General features: G+C 38.8%; 3 protein-coding genes across 3 annotated transcripts in view; all 3 read right to left on the reverse strand.

Annotated features, from left to right (window-relative positions):
• pkd1b (polycystic kidney disease 1b) overlaps nt 1–18,868 on the reverse strand; it is a 44,779-nt gene extending 25,911 nt beyond the window's left edge. Inside the window, exons 1-18 of the mRNA XM_060887706.1 lie at nt 18,808–18,868; nt 18,523–18,703; nt 17,292–17,470; nt 15,456–15,574; nt 15,228–15,375; nt 13,850–14,115; nt 12,483–13,229; nt 11,953–12,084; nt 11,671–11,846; nt 11,149–11,288; nt 6,910–10,550; nt 5,660–5,830; nt 5,091–5,228; nt 4,640–4,922; nt 3,450–3,681; nt 2,729–2,879; nt 702–836; nt 222–366 (exon numbers count right to left, since the gene is read on the reverse strand). Of these exons, the coding sequence (XP_060743689.1) occupies nt 222–366; nt 702–836; nt 2,729–2,879; nt 3,450–3,681; nt 4,640–4,922; nt 5,091–5,228; nt 5,660–5,830; nt 6,910–10,550; nt 11,149–11,288; nt 11,671–11,846; nt 11,953–12,084; nt 12,483–13,229; nt 13,850–14,115; nt 15,228–15,375; nt 15,456–15,574; nt 17,292–17,470; nt 18,523–18,703; nt 18,808–18,868 (7,045 nt within the window). The remainder of the gene's footprint in view (nt 1–221; nt 367–701; nt 837–2,728; nt 2,880–3,449; nt 3,682–4,639; nt 4,923–5,090; nt 5,229–5,659; nt 5,831–6,909; nt 10,551–11,148; nt 11,289–11,670; nt 11,847–11,952; nt 12,085–12,482; nt 13,230–13,849; nt 14,116–15,227; nt 15,376–15,455; nt 15,575–17,291; nt 17,471–18,522; nt 18,704–18,807) is intronic.
• LOC132862479 (pepsin A-like) overlaps nt 1–25,148 on the reverse strand; it is a 65,338-nt gene that overhangs the window by 31,621 nt on the left and 8,569 nt on the right. The gene's annotated exons all lie outside the window — the stretch shown is intronic.
• mrpl27 (mitochondrial ribosomal protein L27) lies at nt 22,587–24,942 on the reverse strand. Its single transcript, XM_060894535.1, has 4 exons — nt 24,868–24,942; nt 24,113–24,241; nt 23,300–23,367; nt 22,587–22,961 (listed from the first exon to the last, which is right to left on the reverse strand). The coding sequence occupies exons 1-4, from the start codon at nt 24,905–24,907 to the stop codon at nt 22,755–22,757; spliced, it is 444 nt and encodes a 147-aa protein (XP_060750518.1). The 5' UTR covers nt 24,908–24,942; the 3' UTR covers nt 22,587–22,754.

Here is a 25,148-nt window from a genome sequence, read left to right on the forward strand (position 1 = left end):
TATATATATATATATATATATATATATAAAATACATTCAGTATATATACATTCAGTCTCTAATATGAGTGTCAGGGTTGTACTTTCAAAGTGAACTCGTCAGTCAATATCATCGTTAAAAACAAGCTTCTTGTCTTCTTTCCAAGAGCTTCAGGAAATTAGGTATGAACAGGATTGAACATGTTTTTGATTGTGATGTTCGTGGTTAAGGAAATTTCATACTTAAAACATTCAGAATATTCCGTCCAGTGTCTATAGGAGTGACATCTCCTTGTCTAGTTTGCTTTCTGATCAAGTTGATCATCTTTCCCATGGTCTCCACGACTCGAGAGGTACACTCTCCGCATTGAATCTCAGACGGAATGGCCTGTGAAAGAGAGAAAATTATTACCCCTTCCACCCGAACCAGGACAGAAATGTATAAATCCTTTAGCATACAAAGCCTGAATATATCATACATACTGTACGTACAGCATACGTACAGAAGTCGACTGAGCATTTCGCTTTCAAGCAAGAGGCTCAAGAATTGGCTTAGGGTTGATTCATTTGATTCTTACATCTTCAAATTCTCTTCATTTATATCACATAGCATGATCGTTAGGTATATTACCAAGCTCTTGGTTAGCCTGTAGGCCTTAGCAGATAGCCACCATCTTTCTAATGACTGTCTTTTTCAGTTATCATGAATAAATTTAGACCTACTGTGGAATGAGCCAAAGCTGAGCTGATCTGTGCTGCATCCTGAAGCGAAGACACTGAGAGAGAAGCCAAGACTTGGGTCACAATGCCTCGCATCTGGACTTTGTCCTTAAACTCCTGCATGCTAGTAGCCTTTAACTGAGAAAAAAAGCAGACAAATAATGTACTTAATGACACAGAAAATATGAAAACATTGGCTTCAGTCTACTTTTATGCTGCACTGCTGAGCAAACAGCCCTAGAAATACAAATGGCTTGCTTGTGGAAGTGATGTGCACCTAAATCATGGTCCAGTAATGTGGTATAAAGCCCTATAAAACAAGCTTTAGTACATTATCTCTACACTCCCAGAAAAAGGGTAATAAACTGTACTTTAAGTGGTTTCGGTGCTGTTACCAGTCCCTCGTTCATAAATATTAGACATAATATTGTCTACCTTTAGTATGTTTTTAAGTGTTACACTGTTACTCTAAAAATAACACTGGTCTATTTTTGTACCTTAAATTAAATTAAAATGAAAGTCATTTAAATCAAAATACATTTACATAAGTTTGCTTTTTTAAAATGTAATTGTAATGAACTGTAATGACCTGAAATATAGCTCTATAATACTTATGTTCTGTTAATAACACTTGACATTAGGCCATAAAATCAAAATATATTTAAATTAGCTCAATTTACATAAATATACCTATAATCCCCTGACCTAATGTTCTATAATGCATTGTGTACTCATAATAACACTTGACATTAGGCCTTGTAGTGCTTCATAAGGTATTGTGTATTAAATAACTTGAATTTAAAACATATCAAATGCATTTGAAAGAGTTGCTCTATAATGCATTATGTACTTTTAATAACACTTGGAACTAGGTCTTTTAATGCTTCATAAGTTATCATATATAGAATAAATAAAATTTCCGTCATATAACTAGACAGTCACATAAGTTTGCTTCACATAAAGCCAGACATAATGACATTTAGACTTAAAGGGCTTTATAAAGTACTATGTATTGAATACATGAAATTTAAGTCACATCAAAAGAACCTGACATAAAAACTTACTTTACTTAAAGCCTGTAATCACCTGCCATAATGCTCTATAACGCATGGATTAGTGTTAATAACAGGTGAAAAATTAACCAAAGGTTCATGTTACAATGCGTGTGCCTGTAATACGGTGGCCGAGAAGTGCAAAACAAATTAACAAATCCGAAAACACATTAACAAATCTGAAAACACATTAACAAATCCAAAAACAAATTAACAAATCCGAAAACAAATTAACAAATCCAAAAACAAATGAACAAATCCAAAAACACATGAACAAATCCAAAAACAAATGAACAAATCCGAAAACAAATTTACAAATCCAAAAACAAATGAACAAATCCGAAAACAAATTAACAAATCCGAAAACAAATTAACAAATCCAAAAACAAATGAACAAATCCAAAAACAAATGAACAAATCCGAAAACAAATGAACAAATCCGAAAACAAATTAACAAATCCGCACTTCTCGGCCACCGTACTGTAAGGATTATAGGTGTCTTTGAGAACACATACCATATACGTTATACTATGCTATAGAGTATCAGTGCATTACAACCTTTTTCTTTGCAATGTTCTGACTAACAGAAACAAAATGTGTGAACTCCAGCATCCACAATGATAAGATTCCTCTCAGTTTCTTCTTTTTTTGAGCTAAATTAGCAGTAAGAAAATAAACATAAAACCAGAGAATAAGGTTGTATTTCAGAAGGTTATGACTTATGAATCTCTGCCAAACTGCTACAGCTGAGCGATTGAACATTGCCATTAACTCAGTTATATAAACGAGATCAAAAGTCTGAGATAAGGGCATATGTTGAATGCCATATAGATTTGTAATATGCTAAGGTTTTTTGGTTAAATTCTGTTTTTAGCATTAAAAATAATATTTTCTTATTAGCAATATTGCTCACTGCTGTAAATTGTCATCTTATAAAAACCTGTCCAAACCTGTTCAAATACAGAGAGCAAATCCCACCTGATTGAGCTGACTGGTCAGGGCCGTGGCATATGGTATAACATCCTGAGGGTTGCCTTGTTTCAGTAAAGCCCACAGTTTCTCCTGACTCTTTTTCTTCAACCATTCTGTTTTGTTATGGTCACTCACCGGTGCTATGACCATCAGATTCCTGCATGGTAAGTTAGGGCATATGAAAAATTCAACCATACAACACCTAAGTAGAAAGAACATACCGTCGCTGTCGGGCGGAATCCTCGTATCTCCAAAACTGTTATTTTTCAGGAAATTAAAATAACGCCGTACCTTATCTGCAGTGCACAGGGTTTAGTCCGCGTTGCAGTGGATTGTCTTGCGCTAAATTCCTGTCCTCAGACGAGCACCAGAACTAGCGGGGGTCAAGATTTTTTTTTCTTTGAGCCCAGTGTTTTGAAGACATTTACCTCAGAAGACGTGTTGATTCGTTGCGACTCTTCTTGAGAAATATGCCGTGAAGCTCTCCCGCGGAGTGAGGAAGAGGTGGACAGTTGAAGTGTCCAATGGAGTTATGAGATTTGCGCTCAAGCTATTTTCAAGACTTTAGATTGGTTAATAACTTGTAAAAATAACAGACCCATGTGGGGACTGACCAATAGCATCGATATGTGAAAAAATATGAAATTGACAAAATTTGGACATACGAGGTTTCCGCCCGACAGCGACGATATGTTCATGTTAATGACAGCAGCAGCATCTCACACACCTTTTGATTGCAGTGACTTTGGCTCCCATCTTATCCTCAATGGTAACCATTACAGTAATAACGGAAGCATTGCGGCCTGGTCTTGTACTACCCAGGGGTACCAGTGTGCCATGTGTGTGTTGTGTGCCTCGGTATAGAGTCATTAAAGGACATAGCGTTCCTGGGTTCTCACATTGTGCTACTTGGAGAGTGTATATCAACTGAGCAGAGTTATTGTTTTCATCCATCCAGCCTGTAGATACGAAATAAAAATAATAACTGACGGAAGTAAATTATTCCTCCTTGATTTGGGTATCTGTGATTTGAAGTTTGAAAATAATGTTAATATTTACTTAAGTTATGAGTGTTCAGATTTGGAATATGCAGGTACTTAGTGTATAATGCGAATGTTTGTATTCGTTACACTCTCATGTAAAGAAAACGTACTGACATGCTACATTTACGGCTCTCCTTCAAGTCTCTCAAGCCAGTATTGCCCAAGAAATCACTCTCAAGACTCAAGGTCAGAATCGGATGTTACTGAAACTCCCCTTTAAAGGTAGGATCTCCGATGTTTGAGAAATGTTTCAGAAAACTGTGTTGAGACGACAATATAGTGTGTTAATATAGGATCAGCTTTCCAGCGCTGAGCTAAACGCTGTTACTAGCAAAACGCGGTTGTAGCTGCGTCTCTACATTACTACGATAGAAAAGAGGTGTTATTTGTGTAGTAACAGCGTTTAGCTCAGGAGTTATTGACTCGGGGAAACTCCAATCTGTGAATATGTGACCAACTTCCTGCTCCTTCAGTTCTCTCCAGCGCTGGAAAGCTGATCCTATATTAACACGTCCTACTTCTTACTTTATCGTAAGCCTTTCTTCACTTTCTTTCTTTGTTTTTATCCTCCATGTCAATGTTAAAACCGCTTTCTGCTAATGTCACACATGTGCACTGAACACTCTCTCCGCCCATATTGACAAGACACGCCCCTTTCTGCTCATTGGCTACACGTTTGTTTTGATTTTTGTTTTGTTTGTCGTCTAGACGCAGTTTTCTGAAGCATTTCTCAAACATCAGAGACCCCACCTTTAACTCTAAATAAATCCCTTCTTGCTTACTGAGCACTAACAAATTACATGAATAACATTTTTAGGTGAATTTAGGTGAGTTGTTTGAATTCCCTATTCAACTCTACAACATACTGCGGTACCTGAGCAGTTAAATGAAACAACATTTTGAAGAAGTTGGACCGAATCTTCTGGAGACAGTGTGCAGTTCCCAGCCTTGGGTGGTCGATTCTGGGTTAAATCAATACTCGCTGATCCCCATAGTCCGGTAGCCGGTTGGGACACATTAAGCCTGAATATGTATTTCAATCCAGGCTTTAGCACATTAGGTCTGACGACAAGATCTGTAGAGCTGTGTCCAGTTGGGGTTGTGACTTCATTCAGAAGTAAAACTTCACCTTTTGTGTTTTCTGCAGTCCAATTATACTGCAGATAGAGATTTGAAATTCCAAATAAATCTGAGATGCATTAAGCTCTGTAGGACGTTTGTAAGCACTCGTGTGAGAAATGATGCTTACAAATGATATTCGAACTCAAACATATGTTAATAAATAAAGTCCATACAATTTCTGCATAAATAAGTGTCTAAAATACCTGAAGAGTGCCATTACACAGAGGACAACATCCAGACAGAACAAGAGGACGACTGTAACTGACAGAGGAAGAAAACACCAATCTGCAGGATACACACTTCACAGACACGGGTAACACTTCTGCTTCATGAACTTGAACCTGACAAAATAACAAGACACAATGAAATCCAGGCTTTTAAATAATCAAAATACACTTTATTTGATGTGTAATAATCAATTACTTCAGACTTTTGCAGTTTTTTTTTTTATTGCTGTGGCAAAAAAAGCTTGATTTAGCAAATTTTGTAATAAAACTTTTGTCAAAAAAACTACTTGTCAATGTGGTCAAAACTGCTAGCACAGGATTCTTCTTTTAAAGTCATGTTGGATGTATGTGAATGGAAGAGGGTTTTGGTTGAATGCATGTTGTTTTGACGTCCCAAATCCGCACAAAATCTGAGGTAATTTGGAAAAACCACAAGCTTCTACAAATATCGAGGAGTTCGCCTTGACTGTGCGCTAATTTCCAAATTTTTCTTCATTTGCACTTCAATGAAATCCTTGGGGAACTGAATAATAGATGGTACTCACCTGCTGGACAGTTGAGACAGGTGATCTACCATGCTTTTGCATTGTTAGTGTGAAGTGGTACACTCTCTCTGGCTCTAGTAGATGCCTGGGGAGGATAAGCTTGCTGCTGTTGTATTGAATTGGATAATTATTGAGCGAGGATGCTGGAGATTGAGGCGCACTGGTGTTCTGCTCCTATTAACATAAACAAACTTGTTTTAGGACTAAAATAGTGTGTTAGACTAGATACTATAGGATGCACACTATAACAAGATTTCTTTATGCTGTGATGGTTTTGCTATTTAGATTGGTTCATAAAAGGAACTAAATAATACGGTGCCTTGACTTTAATGGTTATGGGGTATATAGTGTTATAGTATAGTATACCATTGGTAGATTAATTACTGGAGGTGAAGGTTCTATTAAGGTTGATTTTTGATAACCAACATACAGTATGCTTGGTACATTTCCAGAACATTCTTTTTATAGCTCTGTGGTCTTAATAATGCTGCTTTTATCTTTTCTGAAACAGGTAAATTTATATTGAGATCTGAACCTTTCTACAAGTACACTGGCAACTTATGGGACATTTGCAATCATTCATTCATTCATTCATCCTCTACCGCTTATCCGAACTACCTCGGGTCACGGGGAGCCTGTGCCTATCTCAGGCGTCATCGGGCATCAAGGCAGGATACACCCTGGACGGAGTGCCAACCCATCGCAGGGCACACACGCACACTCTCATTCACTCACGCAATCATACACTACGGACAATTTTCCAGAGATGCCAATCAACCTACCATGCATGTCTTTGGACCAGGGGAGGAAACCGGAGTACCCGGAGGAAACCCCCAAGGCACGGGGAGAACATGCAAACTCCACACACACAAGCCGGAGGCGGGAATCGAACCCCCAACCCTGGAGGTGTGAGGCGAACGTGCTAAACACTAAGCCACCGTGCCCCCATACCTTTATGTTTTAACTAGTAAATTTAGTAAAGTGTAACATCAACATATCACGTTATGTCTTCTTTGTCTCTCACAGCATTTCCTGTTTGCATAGTTTAAAAGAATTGTTTAAACAAACACCCACTTATTCTAAGTGTCTTTCTTGGGCTATTTTGTGTAGATGCATAGATTGAGTCCATTTTACTTCCAGGTTTATATATATATATATATATATATATATATATATATATATATATATATATATATATATATATATGTATGCAAAGCAGGGCATTAGAGATATAATTGCGTAATACTCACCACTGTAACATCCCATCGGAACTCCAACAGATCAACCTGCTGAACAGTAGCGTCAGGATCATAAGACTCAGTTCCATCCAGTATCAAATCTTTCTGGTTTGACCAAATTTGGAAAGATCCACCTTTAATCAGTGGAACCAACGGACTGTTTACTACAGAGAACCCTGTAGTCTTATAATGTTGTAAAGGTGTTCCTTCAAACCTAGTAGTAAACTTTAGACAATAGTCTCCGACATCTAGTGTGTGTTTTGGGAGAGTCAGGAGTGGTGTCGTAACATCCACTAAACCATTTAAAATGACTTTCCTTTCCATGCAGCCTGGATCCATAAAGATCTCCCAGAGGTAGTTTGTCTTGTAAGAAACACAATCATTCAGATCCACACTTGCTTCAAAATAGTTTGGCCTCGATTTAAGAACTTTTGCATGCTCTTGGATGAGAGTAAGACGAGGCAGGGTGCATTCCAGTTTCCTTACAAGAACTGGGAATTGTGCCGAGACCTGGCTGATATTGTTGAAAACAGTTACTTGAACCATAAATCTGCCTTCAAGATTATATTTGTAGATTTCCTTATTGGATTTTGTAATTAGGTTCCCTTTGGTATCATCACTAAAGTTCCACTTGTACAAAAGGTCACTTCCACCATCAACATGGGCCAAAAATGTGACCTCGTGATCTACAAAAGGTCCATCAGGTAAGATGGAAAGCTTCACGTTTTTCACTGGCCGCTGAACTTGTACTGTCACGGTCATGGACTGCGAACAGAAATCAGTCATAGCTTCTACTGTCACAGACATTGATCCACTGCCCATTGGGGAATATTGCACACTTTGACCAATCTGTTGTAAGGTTTTGAAGCCGTCTAAATGGAAAATCCAATGATAAGTGACCTTAGCGCCTGTCTTTACTGATGCTTTAAAACTGACTGGTTTTGATGCTTCAAAGACAGAAGAGCAGCAGTTAACCAAATGAAGACCTGTAACTCGTTCTACCACCTTCACAGTGACGTTTAATGATAATGCGCTAACGAGATTTGTTGCGACTGCCCGGATGGTGTGATCTCCAACAGGAATGGATGAGGTGGTGAAATCCTCCTGATCTTTTAGGTTTGTATTCCTTCCTGGAAATTCCAGGCTAAATAAAACCCCGCTTCCCTGAGTGATGGATGGTGTGAAAGTCACTGGATCCTTCTCACAGATAATTGCATCACTGACTCTTAGACTAAGACCTTTAATGGCATCTTGCACTGTTACAACATGTGACACGACCTGCCAGCTAATCTCATTTGAGACATTAAGTGTTACTCTATGATCTCTGGCATCCATAAATGAGTAGCTGAAGGTTTGATTATTATCTAAAACGATCGCACTTCCTTTCCAGAAAATGGCGGTCCACTCCCAGCGTAGATCAGTTCCTGTTCTGACAGATCCATGAAAACTCAAGAGACTCCTTGATGCAACAAAGAAGGGATTCGATTGTCCATTTACCTCAAAGTCGACCTCTGAAACAGGCTCCTGGACTGTGAACTGTCTAGTGCTATTGACAGAGCCTAAAACATTTCCTACTGACACTCTTAGTGTAAAAACATCAACGGCATTAAAAATGTGTTGGATAAAAGGTACATCTGTTGTCATAGGAAAGTGATCGGTGTCTAAAAACCAAATATAGTGAAGATCTGTCCCGGTTTTCAAAGTCACCGCTATCTTAACGGGTTTTCCTTTTGCTATTACGTTTACCGCTGAGATATTTACACCAGAAATACGTTCAACTGCCCTTAAAGTAACATTACTGTACACTTTACTAAAAACATTGGAAACTATTAGCTTGACAGACACATTACCGGGGTGATTTGTACAAAATGTAAACTGTTCGCCAACCCCGACTATGTCATTACATCCATCTTGATGCACTAACCACTGATAGGCCAAACTGGTACCATGCTTTACAGAAGCATTCAAAGTGATAGTCTCCTTTGTGGGAAAACAGCTTGTCGATTTTAGAATCTGGCTTGTAATTTGGACATCTTGTATTCTTTCTAAAACCTCGATTGTTGTTAAGGTTTCTATTTTACTGACAGAATTCTGTACTAGGACTCTTACATGAAAGATCCCTGCTTTAGGAAACACAAATTTATACTCTGATGATCCAAGGTGTGAGTCAGTCAGGGAGTCTACAGACCAATAAAATTTGATATTGTCATCCATGACATTGCTTGAAGCGGTGAAAACTGCTTCTTGGAGAGCTTCTGCAAATGGCTGGTTGGAATGAATTACTACATCAGATATAGGAACCTGAACTTCCACGTCCACACCGACGATCTCTTTGATAACTGCATTGAAAACTAAAGCACTGACATGATACTGACCGGCTGAAGTGAAAGCATGTGACACATTGCGACCTCCGTTCTTCGACGAACCGTCTCCGAAGTCCCATTCAATCTCAACACCATTCTGGCGTGGCTCGGTCCAAAAGAAATATGAGTGATTAATGGTAAGCGCCTCCATATCTCCATTGTGTTGTACAGACATTTTTGATATAGGTCTATTGACAAAAACCATTGTTGATGCAGCTTTCTTGCTGACTTGGTTTTGTGTGATTACCATAATTTCATGCTGGCCTTCTTGTGTGAAAACAAAGCAATGATGTGATGTCCCATTGACAGGGCAGTCACATGAAGAGCTGTTATACCAGAGAAATTGGTAGCTTTCACCACCAGTTGGAAGCACTGACACATCAAAACATATCTCTTCCCCTACCGCTGCAATGTTCAGAGATGAGTGTAGGTTCATATCTGTAATTAAGGACTGAACACATAGGTTTGACTGATAGTGTGCAGATCCTGTTTGGCTGTAGATGGTCAAGTCGATGAGGTAACTCCCAGTACCTGAGAATGTATGAGCAACAGATGGTGTTCCTTTCTTCACGGACATCACGGTACCGTCACCGAAACTCCAATGGAAGGTTAACTGAGAAACATTTCCTCTCACAAGTGCCTGAAGATTTACTTCCTTCCCACTCACAATGCAGTCTAATGGCAGGATTCCCGTAACAGCAGGTTGATAAATCTCTACATTGATAGAATAGCTCACGCTGCTCACAGCATTCCAAGTGGTTATTTGGACTGTGTAGTTTCCCACAGACCTATAGACGTAAGAGACTGAGTTTTTCTCTAGGTCTTTAAACACAGTCCCATCACCAAGATCAAAAGTCCACCTGAGACTGGTTCCTGTAGATACACTCCCACTGATTTGGGTGATGGAACCTAGTTCACTGGAGCCATTGTATCTCAGATGGACACCTGAGATAGTTTCAAAAACCTCCACAATAGTCCAGGAAATCAGCTTTGACAGAGTGTTGTCGGAACACACAGAAACATTGAAGATGCCGGCTTTCTTAAAAGCATGCCTGGTTATCCTGTGAGGTCCTTCAAGCTCTGACGAACCATCTCCAAAGTTCCACATGTAAACGATTCCGTATGAAGACGGCTGTGGCGAGGTTTCAAAAAGAATAGTTTGGTTGACTTTGGGCAGAGCAGGCTTTGATGAGACTAGCACTTTGGTCAGTGGAGATCTTACTTTAAGCAGCACAGCCGTTTGGATAAAGTCGTATTTATTTTGGGCTTGTATCCTCAGTGTATAGTCACCTTTACAGAAATGAAAAATATTCAGTACATAGACATAAATGTTGTGTGTTAGATATGACTATAGGCATTCATCCTGTTACTGGATTTAACTGGATTTACCTGCTAACAAATGCTGAGACCATCTTGTGTGAAAACGTATGCTAGAATATCATATCTGTTGTAGTTATATTTATATGGATGAAAAGTGAGATCATGTGACATAAGATGCCAAGTGATCTTCATTCATTCATTCATTCATTCATTCATTTTCTACCGCTTATCCGAACTACCTCGGGTCACGGGGAGCCTGTGCCTATCTCAGGCGTCATCAGGCATCAAGGCAGGATACACCCTGGACGGAGTGCCAACCCATCGCAGGGCACACACACACACGCTCTCATTCACTCACGCAATCACACACTAGGAACAATTTTCCAGAGATGCCAATCAACCTACCATGCCCGAGGCACGGGGAGAACATGCAAACTCCACACACACAAGGCGGAGGCGGGAATCGAACCCCCAACCCTGGAGGTGTGAGGCCAACATGCTAACGCCAAGTGATCTTAATTTTAAAAAAAATTTCTTTAGTTGATAAACATGACCACAAAGTATTTACCTGGTGTTGTGTAGATGTGATGTGCATTATCCTGCAGGTATGTCTGTGTTGCGGTCCGATCCAGCTGAACATCATTCTTCCTTTGTAACGGCGCAACACTTGTATGATTAACACAGCTTGAACGGTCGCCAAAATCCCACCTGTAGTGCTCAAAATAAGGACTATTATCTTATTTCAGTCTAATCGAACATACTAAGCACATATACTTTGCACTTTTATTAAGTGCATTAAAATACTTTTAAAATATTAAAATACTTTTACTAAGGCTCTGGGTTGTTGATCGGAGGATTGGGGTTCAAGGCCCAGCACAGCCAAGCTGCCACTGCTGGGCCCTTGAGCAAAGCCCTCAACCCTCCCTGCTCCAGGGGCGCTGTATCATAGCATAACCTCCTCAGTTGGGGTATGTGAAGAAAATAATTCCACTGTGCTGTAATGTATATGTGGCGATAATAAAAGCCTCTATGCCCTGTTCTTTCTATTATCTCTAAGCATGAACATTTTTAAATGCGATAATGTGCTAACCTTATCGTGACACCGATGGAGACGTCCAGCTTCACTCTAACGCCGTAGACGATCGAGGTGTTCACGGCAACGGCTTCTGTCGTGGAGAGGAACGTGAGCTCAGCTAGCGGGGTCATTACGTCTGCTGTGAGGTTGACCTCTGTGAACTGAGAGCTAACAGGATTCTCAGCTGTTACCTATTACAGAAAATATATAATCAGGACTCTTTGCATGGTAATTTTGCTGCAGTTATTTTCAGGTTGGTCAGAAGATTTTCAGTTGATTTTGTTTATTGGTGTTTACCCTGAGCGTGTGCTGTGCTGGTTTGGTGAAAGCAGCACTGTAAGCCTCTCCTATGTGGGCAGAATGGACTAGATTATCAATAACCCAGGTGTACATCACAGATGAACCAGTGGCCACTGCTGCGGTGAAAATCTGTAAAAGAGTCTCATAAGAAGCGTTCAGATTTATGCCTCGATGAGATGAGATTTCTGAGAAAACTAATCATCTTATGGCCAGAAATCATGTGGTATTGTTCATTTATTCATTTTGAAATACATAAAAGTTGTGTTTATTTGTGAAGAATATTTCAGTGAACCAAAAAATGGAAGAATCCCAAACTTTATTGGTCACGGAGATTATTTTCTGCAATAATCCTATTGACTCCTATTGACTTTTTGTTAATGGTCACCATGGCGATGACCGCTTCATGGTTGGCCGATAAAAATACATCATTCCTGCAACACTCGATTGGAATCAATTTCTGCAACTGTTATGATGAAACACTTAAATATGACAAATATCGTTTCGTTCATAAGTATCTTTAAGTGTACCTGTGGGATGTCCACTAGAACCCTGTGAAATCCTTGCGGTTGTATTCTCAGTCCTGTGATAATAATATGAGCTTGAATCTTCACACTCAGCGTCTGAGAGTTCAGCTGATTGGATGCTGTGATGTTCAGAGTTTGTTCCCCTTGTCTAGTAGGCATGAGGTATGCATAAGAGAACCACGTATCATGAGAATCCCTTTGACAAAGTGGACGAAATTCGGAAATCTCTTCTGGACAGGACTTTAGGAATGGGACTCCTGTCCTGGACACTGGTACAGACCATGAGCTTGTCGCATTTCTTCCTGAAAGGATCTTGATAATTATTAACTTTTGGATATTTAAAGCTAAATCTATTTGGCTTTCTTTGCCCAGGACAGGATAGAGGACCTGCAATCCTGTCACTGGGGTCTGAGAATCGAACAGAACGTCTCTCGGGATGTTTGCGTCTATAACTGTTTCTCTCTGTGTGCTGTTCACAACAGAGTAAGGACCATAGAGATGTCCAGGGTCTGCGTAGATCAGACGTAGGTCACAAGACACACTGTCCACCCAGTGGCCTCCGTCTGTCAGAGCAGACACTGCGACATTGACCCAGCCACCCCAGTCAGGTCCAAGAATGGAGATATAGCTCTGGCTCCAGGAGGAGTCAGAGACGCTCGAACAGCGCAGGAACTCTCCGGATTTTCTGGTGTGCTGAACAGCAAGAATATCATCAGGAAACACGGGGAACTCTTTGCCTTTAACTATGACCTGTGTGTGGGGAAACAATGTCATTCAAAATGTATATAATTAATGCAGTTATAACATGTAACAATCTATAGCATACATAACTGACATACTGTAGTAGCATGAATATATACATATATGTACATTACTTCACACAACATATCCAAAGTGCATACAGTATATAGGCAGAAGTTATATTGCATTATGACACACCTTGTTATGTTATGACTGCATTCATTAAGCAATATTTAAACATATATGACCGGTGTAATAATACACAATAAAAAAAAACACTTTATAGAGTCAAATGAAATACATTATAAAGAGTAATATGACTGATGTAACAGAAGTACAATGAGCAGAGGAAAGTCACCTTGGAAATTGTTATGACACATTTATGACATCCAACATTTATGTCACTTAGCATTAAATCACCTTAACAACCAATTGTAAACTGCCTTAATGGCTGCTGGGTCTAACCTAATCGGAATAGACCGTACTGATCTTTTATGTGGACTTATTTCAGTTGATACGTAGGGCTTATATAGATATCAGCACAAGCCTTAATTAAAGAATTTCTTTTTAGAGCTTCAGTGTAGAAGAATGCAATATATTCAATAAAGATAGCAAAGCTGTGTGCTTACGTTGATATGGACAGGCTCAGAAGCTCGAGGTATTTCCAATGCTATGTCTGCCACCATATGGTAGAAAGGAGTCACTGCAGTGTAGCGCGGTGGCAGACTGAAGACCTGTCCATCAGCAGAGGAGTGATAAGGGCTGCAGGGGCTGGTTACCAGCAGGCAGCTTTCCACCAGATGGCACCAGTACTGTCCGCTGGGACATCCGCCAGTGGTGTTGCACAGAGGCTTCAGTGAGCAGCAGGTGAACGGATTGAGGATGGAGCTGCAGCCTGACACCAAGGATGAGGAGTTGTACACACTGTATGACCTTTATCTTAACTACAAGACATTTAATTCTGACCGAACCTCAGAGTTTCAATAATTGAAATGTTCCATTCAATTCTTATTCATATAGCGCTTTTAACAATTGTAACATTGCAATGTAGCTTCACAGGAATATATAAAATCACAGTAAAAATTACAAAGTTAAAAGTTAAAAATTAAAAGATTTAATTCATTCATTCATTTTCCACTGATTAGCCATTATGGATGATATTTATGTCTGAAAATTTGAAATTGAAATTCAAATAAAATAACAAGTAGTGTAATACTGTACATTTATTTAAACCAACATAATCTCTTTTTTAACTTTTTTTTATAAAGATCTGTTTACTGACAAATGTCTTGAAATCTTGCACAGACTGAAACCAAATTTAAATAATAATGCTTATACCAATTACACTTCTCCAAACATTTTAAATATGCTATTGTTTATAATCTATAATATATATATAGATTATAATCATTCATTCATTCATTTTCTACCTCTTATCTGAACTATCTCAGGTGTCATCGGGCATCAAGGCAGGATACACCCTGGACGGAGTGCCAACCCATCGCAGGGCACACACACACTCTCATTCAATCATGCAATCATAAACTATGGGCAATTTTTCCAGAGATGCCAATCAACCTACCAAACCGGAAACCGGAGTACCCGGAGGAAACCCCGGAGGCACGGGGAGAACATGCAAACTCCACACACACAAGGCGGAGGCGGGAATCGAACCCCAACCCTGGAGGTGTGAGGCGAACGTGCTAAGCACTAAGACACCGTGCCCCCCTAGATTATGATCTATAATATAGATCATAATCTATAATATATGAAATATATACGTATATAATCGCAACATCAGAAAGACTCATTTAATAAAGCACAATAACATTGTCTGCGAGTTATAAATCATTAAAACACACAGCTATCATGATGGCTTGGACACAAGCACATGGCATAAGACAAACAAACTCCTGAGGAATGCCCCCTGGTGGTTATCAGCTAAAATGAGTTCATGCTATATGTTTTTCAGAACATAATGAACTTCATTTTGTAATTCACACCTACCTGGAGGCACTAAGTGATGGTTCGGGCTGCAGTACGGCCGTAAAATCTGAACTTTGGCCATGGTGAGCTGTTGACTGGGCTGAGCTACCAGCTCTACAGAGAGAACTTTGCCTCCATGACTGACCCAAAGTCCTGGGAACAGCATCATCTTTACAAGCAAACAAAAAAGTAGTAGTAGATATCAATAGTTACTTCAGTTTGTCTAGTAAACTCTTCACGTGTACTTACCTCAGCTCTCTGCTGTTCTACGTCCGGTGGTGAAGGCAGTGCATGTAGCTGAGTCTGTGTGTATACAGCAGACATAAGCGGCACCCCGATAACATAGCTGTCCAACGATGGCAAAGACACTTCAGGGGGGAAAAAAAACATCAGTTTATTTATCTTTGTTAAATGGCAGGATAGCTGTTTTTTTTTAACTCCAGACCTTTTCTATGGAATTTCCATATAAACAAATAGTGCATTTAATAATTTGTGTCTTGAGGCAGACACTGCTTAGAAGCGGAATAGAGAGGTGTAATAATTAAGAGGAAAAACACCTAGTCAGTCTCTAGTAAAAGACATTTTGCAGCATTTGGCAGATTCCCTTATCTAGAAAAACATTTTATACAACTGAGCGATTGATGGTGAAGGGCCTTGTTCAGGGGCCCAGAAGTGGCAGCTTGGTGTACCAGAGACTCAAACTCACAACCTTCCATTTGGTACAACATCTTAACCACAATGCTACCACATCCCCAGTGGCAGCCTAGTGGTTACAGTTAATCCCCTCTAGCACAACCATAACCCTATTTTAACCCCAATCCACATTCAATCCAAAGTTTAAGACAACTCTGATACTATCCTTTGCCTCAACCCTAACTGAAGCCTAAAATTATTTAACTCTACACAAACAGTAACTTGCATCAACTGCAACACCAGCTCAAGCCAAAAGCTAAATAAATACTATCCCTTAACCATAACCCAGATTATTTTAGCTCAATCTAGCCCCATCTCTAATTATAGCTCAAAACCTCAGCCCTAAACTCTAGCCCAATCATAACCTAGGCTAATTGTAACCATAGCACTACCCTACCTCTAGCCCAACACTAATTATAACCCTAACCCTAACCCACTAGCATATGCAAATATTAACTGGAAGTCAACTGCAATACCAGCTCAAGTCCATGACTATTATAGCCCATTTCAACCTCTACTGAACACTACCCCATTATAACTGCAACCCATCCCATACCCTAGCCCAAACCTAATGCTAAGCAAACCCTATCCCAGGCCTATCCCAACTAACCCTATCCCACTAACCCTAGCCCAACCATAAACTTAACTCAACCCTAACCCCTAGCCCAACACTAACTATATGCAAACATTAAAATTGGAAGTCAACTGCGGCCCCAGCTCAAGCCCATAGCTAGCAAAAATGCTAAACCCTGACCCTAAACCCTAGCTCAATTTAACTTTTGCTTAACACTATCACCCAGAACAATTGCAAACTTAGCCCAACCCTAACCATAACCCAAACCCTAACCCTAGCCCAACCCTAACCCTAGATCCAACCTATAACTTGTCCAAGCCAAACTCTACATCAACCATATCTTAAACTGAAACTAGCTGAAATTGAAAAAAATTTCGTATAAAAATAAATGTAAACGATTATAAACTATCTTTACATAACTCGTCTTTAACTCTACTTTAACCTTAATCTTCATGACAGCAATAATCTTAACAATCTTATCCCTAACCTCAGTCACCATAACCCCTCACTCCTAATGCCTAGCCTAATAATTAAAAATAAAATGAAAGAAAATAATACATCTCTCATCTTCTGTATAGTAAATCGAAGAAATAGCTGTTAATGGCTACCAAGCAACAGTCTTTAACATCTTCAGACACAAGCAAATTCATAAACTGTTAAAAGGGGTTCCGAATATCTTCACAAGATGAACATCAAAACTAGACACAAGCCCCAAACACAATCAGGTATGCTCAAAATATGAGCTGACTATTTTGTAGACTTTATTCTCTGTAGGTTTTGTGGAACAATAATCGCTATAGAAAGTGAAATTCTAATACCTGATATCTGTTTCCCACAAATAAAGCGATGTTTTTGGTTACATGGGCTCCTTTTCCACTGTCCAGAACCAAGAGACATCTGAGGACATGTCTCTCGCTCTCTGTCTTCATGATTCGGGTAAACAGCATCAAAAAGACTTGTGAGTCCGTTTCTCAGCCAAACAAATCCAGGGGCTTCTCTGAAAAGAAGGACAGGAAATTACAAAAACTTCCTGTATAGAAAGAAAATTACAGCTACTGTAAATAAAATATTAACTACCCCTTCATCAATCAATCAATCAATCAATCAATCAATCAATGAAATCTACAACTACCTACCGTAGTACTATAGATAAAAGAAAACAAAACAAAGCACAAAAAACACAGAACAACTCAAAGCTACCTGCTGCATGGCATAAAAAGAAAACAAGTCAACAACAAACACCAGAACTATGTATATGGCATACCCAAACAAACAAACAGAAAAAACTAAACCAACAAAACAAAACAAAAAACCCACAATAAACAAAACACACACCAAACAACAAAATAAAACAAAACTAAACTAACTAAAAAAAAAAAAAAACATAAAATAAATGAAATAATATAAAAAGACACATAATTACTGTATGCCTTCATAACAAAACCATGTTATGACCATAAAACACCATAAAACAACAAACAAAACAAAACAGATAAAAAACAAACTACCTGCTGTATGGCTTAAAAATAAAAATAATCCATCATAAACTCCATTATAAGAAAAAAAAATGCTGAAATGCCAAAACAAACAAACAAACAAAAAAAAAAACACCACCACAAATGAAGAACTATGAATATGGAAAAACTAAATACTGTAAATCAAATAAAACTGAAGTATTTTTGTTCATACTCAATAGCTAACATTCTTTAACTTAGCTGAGTTTCCATTCTCATGGATTCTGGTAGAGAAATAAAAACAGAATTAATGGAACGTTGCTTTTTCCTGCAGTAAGAAAACAAGTATTCGTACTGTAGCAAAGAAAAGGGCTGTAAAATATAGCAAACAAATAAAATTCAATTAAATCAAATTTCAGTCAAATCCTTTTTTATCCGTTCTGTTCATTCGGTATTAATATCTAGCATCGATAATTCTATGAAGACGAAGGAGCATCTGTAGACAAATCTCCTTGGAAAAAACGATAGTAGTACGTGATTATTAAATATATAAAACAATGAAAAGGTTGATTGTATAAGCAGTGGTTCTTCTTACAGCAGAAACGAGTTTACTATAAACGTCTGGATGCTCGGTTTGTCCACTACGGCGAGATCTCCTCCATTAACTTTCAGACAATCGGCCCTCGTGTCTTGCCAGGTTAACCTAGACTCCGGCATCCAGTAACAGCGTGACCCGTCTCGGTCTATCTGGGCTCCTTTTGGGCAGAAATCTTCACCTAGTGGACATTATTGATACATAAATTATTCAGTCGAACTCAGATATAAGCTGGATTAAAATATCATAAAAAAAAAAAAAAGAAATGTCATTTTAATATCTCACCACTGGAGCTTCTGGTCACAGTGCTGAGGATCAGGATGAGACTCAGGTGCACAAGATCCATGTCATCGTCCGTCCCTGAGGCCTCTGAGAACCTAGATCTCCTTCCAACATCTACGCTGTTGTCCTCCTCCTCCTCCTCCTCCTCTTTATACCAGCCTTTATCACTCCTTCTGTTCTCTGCCCTTTCTCTTTTCCCTCTTTATTCATTCTTCCTTTCTTTCTTTAGTGACTTATTAGTATTGTGTCCAGCACGGTGTTGCCCCCTCACCTCGCCCCCTTTTTAAAACTATTTGGATGACTTTTAGTTTGTCTCTCAGCAACAGAGCACTGAGCACAGAGAAGTCTTCATTAGCATGCTGTAAAACGTCTCCAGGGGAATGAGGTCATTAAATACACCCAGGTTAATGCGTCGTCCATTAAAAAAAAAAAAATTAAACTTTGTAGTCTTCAAGTTGATTATTTGCAGTGAAAAACATTCTTTTGGGGAAAATAATCTGCGATTTTATTATCAGACGTAAGTCTTAAAGAAGCTAAGAAGCTGTAAATCTTAAAAAACAAACTCATCATTTAAAGAACAAAGGTGGAAAGATGACAAAAATCAGATGAGTAAAGAGTAAATCAGTGATCAACAGACTCAGAGAATAATTTTGTGTTTTGCTAAATATAAACCACCTCCACTATCAATAGTAAATCATGTTAGCCTTCATGCTAATGTAGCCACATACTGTAGTTTCATACACTTGCTAGGTTTGTTAGCTGAACAAATCAATCTTTCTTGTTGGAAAATTTGATTTCTAATGGTGAATAAACCCACTTAAGTATAAATTTTAACTCATGCTAAACCATAGTTCTTGCTACACAGTTAGCTAGCTAGCAAAGTGGCCCATTAAACATTATCCAGATTATTATCTAGAAACTATAGGAGCAGTTGTTATAAATGTTTAACAAAACAAACAGCCGCTACAGAACACGTGATGTGTTAAGTTTAATACTGAGCTGTTATCCTAGCTAGCGAGTCTCGCACACGCAGCTAGCTAACAGCTTACCTGTACACACAAGAGATCCTCACACATTACAGCTCACATCATTTGGAGATTCTTTTATTATTTCAGGTATTAGAAGTAAAGATGGCTGATAAATTGGGTCAAGGATGTTGATTTGTCTGCATTGTCTCAGACATTTCTGCTCATCTTGGTCTTAAAATGAAATGAAATAAATTAAGAAATGTAATTTATATATATTATAAAAAATGTCTTACAGACTTCTGGGGCTTTATAATTTTTTTTTTGCTACAACAAAAGTAGCAATAAATTTCATTTCACCCGAGTATCATATAATTCTACCAAAAAAAAAAAAAACACACACAACAAAAAACAGAATGAAAGAAAAACAAAACAAAAAACACAAAACAAAATTAAACAAATAAATAACAAAAAAAAAACAAAAAACACAAAACAAAATTAAACAAATAAATAACAAAAAAACAAAACAAAAAACACAAAACAAAATTAAACAAAGAAAACAAAAAAAACACAACAAAAAAAACAGAATCAAAGAAAAACAAAACAAAAAACACAAAACAAATTAAACAAAAAAAACAACAAAAAACACAACAAAAAACAGAATGAAAGAAAAACAAAACAAAAAACACAAAACAAAATTAAACTAATAAAAATGACAAAAACAAAAACAAACAGAAATCCACAATATCTTTTGGAAGAACATTCCAGAGACTTACAGAATCAAATCTGAGGTACATTAAAAACCAAAGCATTAAAACTCAATATGTTTTATTTCCACCCTTAATTAGTTTCCAATAAGCTGTCTATTCTTTAATAATAGATAAACTGGCTAGGTGAAATGATTTGTTGCTAAGCAACAGAGTAGCCGTCGTTTAATCACGTGCAATTTTGACATTCATTCCAACAAGGAGAAGGTGTACAGAGCTGAAAGGAGCTCTTATTGATAAAGCAATGGAGATAGGAATGGTGTGGAGTTGAATCAGTAGATGTGTGTGATTGGATCAGAACCAGCTTCCTGCCTCGCTCCATCCTAAATGTTTAATATGACCGCCAAAGTCAACACTTTATTAGGCTTCTCTTTCATGCTGAATGTGTGAATGACTCCAGGAGTGGAAAATTAATCTGAAGCAGATCCGTTAACAGCTTTTTTTGTTTTGGTGTTAAAACACGATACAGAAACATTCGTTAGTGAGCCGGAGAGAAAACGTGCATGATTACGTCTGGGTTGTTTTTCACTCGCAGTCATTATACCAGGAGAGAGGCTTTCACACATGTCCAAGACTGCACTCATTACGACAAACGTGGGTGTAAAGTGCTTTTAGGGGGAAAAGAGAAAATACCAGCGAAGCCTGCAGCAGAGAAATAAATCTCCATGGCGATGAGGCACAATCACAATCCTCCTCCTCTTCCTCCTCCTCATGCTATTTATCTTCAGCCAGAGCGGAACAGAGTCAATAGCTGTGACGCAACAGAGCGCAAACATGACAAAACTGCCTACGAGGCAGAGCAAATTGTTTTTAAAACTAAAGAGCTTTTCCTGTGTCATCTGAGAAGGCTGCTTTCACACTTGGGGAATTTTCACATTTTCCAAACACGCTTACAAAACGGCTGAATAACTCGATCAGATTCAATTTCCCCCCAAACTTGAGGCAGAAATTCATGAGAAAATGAGCTGCTTATAAAAGTGTGACAACTGCAGCAAGATGTCACATCATGTATGGCTGAACACACTCACTCACTCACTCACTCACACACACACACTCACTCACATTCACTCACTCACTCACTCACTCACACACACACTCACTCACACACTCACATTCACTCTCACACACTTACACACTCACTCACTCACTCACACTCACACACTCACACACTCACTCACATTCACTCACTCACTCACTCTCACTCACTCACTCACTCACACACACACTCACTCACACACTCACATTCACTCTCACACACTTACACACTCACTCACTCACTCACTCACTCACACACACACACACTCACTCACATTCACTCACTCACTCACTCACTCACTCACACACACACTCACATTCACTCTCACACACTCACTCACTCACTCACACTCACACACTCTCACTCACACATTCACTCACACTCACTCACATTCACTCTCTCACACACTCACTCTCACTCACACACACACTCACACACACACTCACTCACACACACACACACACACTCACTCACACACACACTCACACACACACTCTCTCACACACTCACTCACACACACACACACACACTCACACACACACTCAGTCTCAGACAGAAACTCACTCACTAATCACCAGCTACACTAACAGTTGATTTTTTTTTTTTTTTGCCACTTCCTGTCGTTCAACCTGATTGGAGTGGAACGTCAGTTATCCTCTTTTCCTGTGCTAGAAATGTTTAATCATTAGAGAAGGTTTGTTCCAGATACCGAAGCTCTTCTGTAAGCCGCTCTGGATAAGAGTTTTCATTAAACCATTTTAACTTAAAGGTATATTCTAGATATAGAAGGCGTTCAAGTCGAGGTTTAAATGAGTTTTCTTCTTAAAGCTTCCTAAATTTACACACATTCAGGAGCAGGAGGAAAAAGAGATGACAGTGTGATATCAGTGAAATATTCCTGTGACATCACATCCTGCTTTTCTAAAACCGGTATAAACCTGCTACAGATTCTGGCAGGGGTACAATGACTGACGCTGGATCGGAAATATGTTTAGAAATCATAAATCAAGGAGGTTTGAGAAATATGATATTTTATTCTATTTATTTATTTATTTATTTATTAACTTAGTAAAAAAAAAAAAAGAAAGTCTGGTGACATCACAGATGCATCATCACTCCACCACATGTAACTATCACACATTTGTCAGTCCTGGGAGTCTGAACATCGGTCATCACCGTGTCTTAGACCATGTCCACTAGCTTGAAGTTGTTCTCCTGCTTTGTGGGGACAACGTTGATGAAGGACTTGTAGAGCAAGGCTCCTCTGGGCAGTTTGGGGATCAGGTCCCGAGCTTCGGTGCTGCGAGGAAGAGGAACGTACAGTTCTTTAGTGAAGCGGACCGTCCCGTCCTCCAGAGCGTACAGCGTGTTGTTCGTCCCTATGCCGACCTGTCAGGAGGAAAGACGACGACGACACGGTGAGTCAGGGTCGGGCAAAGTTTAATGCAAAAGCTCCAGTGCAAAAGTTTGTACACCCCAACAATCACCAATATAAAAAACCTTTCAAACCTGACGAGACTTATTAAGTGACTATAAGATAATATTAAAAGATTTAAATCAATCAAACAAGATGAAGATTGAACAGAACTGAAGCCATACCGTGATTTATACTGTATAAGGATATAATATAAAGTCAGTAGACACTCACACTCCTACATTATAGAGCCTGTATTATAAAATCTGACATTTTGTTAGAAGATCCAGCATTAAATGTACAAACATCTTACATGAGCTCCAGGATGCCAGCGCATGAGCCTCTGTGTGGCGAGGATGTTACCTGCTCGAACAAAGTCTCCTGTAAGGATACAACAATTCAGATTAGTAACTAGTGGGGCAGCGGTGGCTCAAGCAGTTAAAGCTCTGGCTTGTTGACTGGAGCATCAGGGTTTAAGCCCCAGCACTGCCAAGCTGTTGGGCCCTTGAGCAAGGCCCTTAACCCTCCCTGCTCCAGTGGTGCTGTATCATAGCTGCCTCTGCACTCCGACCCCAACCTCCTCAGATAGGATATGTGAAGAAAAGAATTCCACTGTGTTGTAATGTATATGTGGCGATAATTAAGGCTTCTATGCCCCCCTTTCCTTTCCTACTGCATTAAAAAAATTGGGGGTGGAAAAAAATAAAAAGGAAAATGTTGGTGTGCTTTAATTCTATCTAACAGACACAAATTTTACAAAAACTTCCCTCTCTGAATGAATCATGGAATGAGAAAGAAAAGGACAAATATCTACTTCCGTATAAACCTTTATTGCTGCCAGGGAATTGGCGACACTGACACTATTCATTCTTTCAGGTTTATCTGTTTTTAAATGAGTAAAATAGTAAAATATGAGTAAAATAGTCACCTAGTGATATTTTGTTAATGTGATTGGAACAGGCTTTAAAGTATGTATGAATTATTAGATACCTTTCACACATTTTTGTCCTTTTCTCTTGCTTTATTCATCCATTTTCTTTAACATGTTCAGATTTGTTTACCTCACAATCTGTGAATCAACACACAAACACTGTAACGTGTCCAAATACTAAATATTCTAAATTACCGTCTTGTTTCTTAAAGCCGTATCTGTGACCCGGACTTTTCCCTCCCAGGTTCTTGCTGCTGCCTCCAGACTTTTTAGACGCAGGTCTGCTTGTGAGAATCGCTGGTGTCTGAGACGACATGAGAAAACCTGCAGAAACACACAAACACACTGTAAACGGACAGATACGAGAGGCGGAGCGTGTGACCGCGTCCAGACGACCCGCCTCGGGACTGACGAGTTACGGTTTGCACCAGAAGACAAGATCAAATCAATCTGAAAGACACCAACACTTTTAAAGTCAACTGTCGGGGACGAAAAATATCCGAGTGAGACTTTTACTGCTGTACATTCTAGTTATTTGTATACGTCTGCACACTAAAGACGAATATAACGACGGGACAGATTCTGTGTGTTGTGACGATCCTCTCAGTTTTTTCTGCAAAGCTTTATGTTAAAAAAGAGGGGGGAAAAATGCATTATTTACTGCATTACTTTTCCATGCCTTGAATTAAAACCAATATCTCGTGCATTAATAATTTTCTCAAAGGGTGCCAATACTTATACACAGGTTTCATAGCTCTTAATTAATAACAGACTTTTATATGATTATTATTACACGTGTGTAACGTTAACACATAACTACAGATATATAACAAATACTTTCTACACTATAGATATTCTACATTAAACTCTCATGCGTTTCTTTTTTGTTTAATAATGTTTATCCTTCATTAATATTTTAAACAAACAAACAAACAAACAAACAAACTTACCAGCTCTGGGTCTTAATAACAAGGACACGAGCGCCGCCATTTTGAAATACGTCCTGACGCAGCGATGACGAAATGACGCTCGTTTGACGTAAGTCTGCGTCCTTTCTGTTTAATCGTTGAAAAGAACATTAAATAAATAATTTGTGCGCCGTCTGCAGCGATGTTTATGTCAATAATGTCGTAATAAATTCACACTTGTTTGTATTTATCGTTCACATATATGTATATTTTTTAGAAATAAAAACGTTTCGGATGTAACGAGATAATACGTATTACATGAT

Source organism: Tachysurus vachellii, chromosome 2 (genome assembly GCF_030014155.1).
Source record: "Tachysurus vachellii isolate PV-2020 chromosome 2, HZAU_Pvac_v1, whole genome shotgun sequence".
In the NCBI taxonomy this organism is placed as follows: domain Eukaryota; kingdom Metazoa; phylum Chordata; class Actinopteri; order Siluriformes; family Bagridae; genus Tachysurus; species Tachysurus vachellii.

What these genes read in the sequence shown, in the direction of transcription:
- mrpl27 (XM_060894535.1), bottom strand. Translation starts at nt 24,907, where the DNA reads ATGGCGGCGCTCGTGTCCTTGTTATTAAGACCCAGAGCTG. An exon ending in GTTATTAAGACCCAGAGCTG is followed by an intron (nt 24,242 to 24,867) that starts GTAAGTTTGTTT and finishes GTGTTTCTGCAG; the next exon opens with GTTTTCTCATGTCGTCTCAG. An exon ending in GCTGGCATCCTGGAGCTCAT is followed by an intron (nt 22,962 to 23,299) that starts GTAAGATGTTTG and finishes TCCTCCTGACAG; the next exon opens with GTCGGCATAGGGACGAACAA.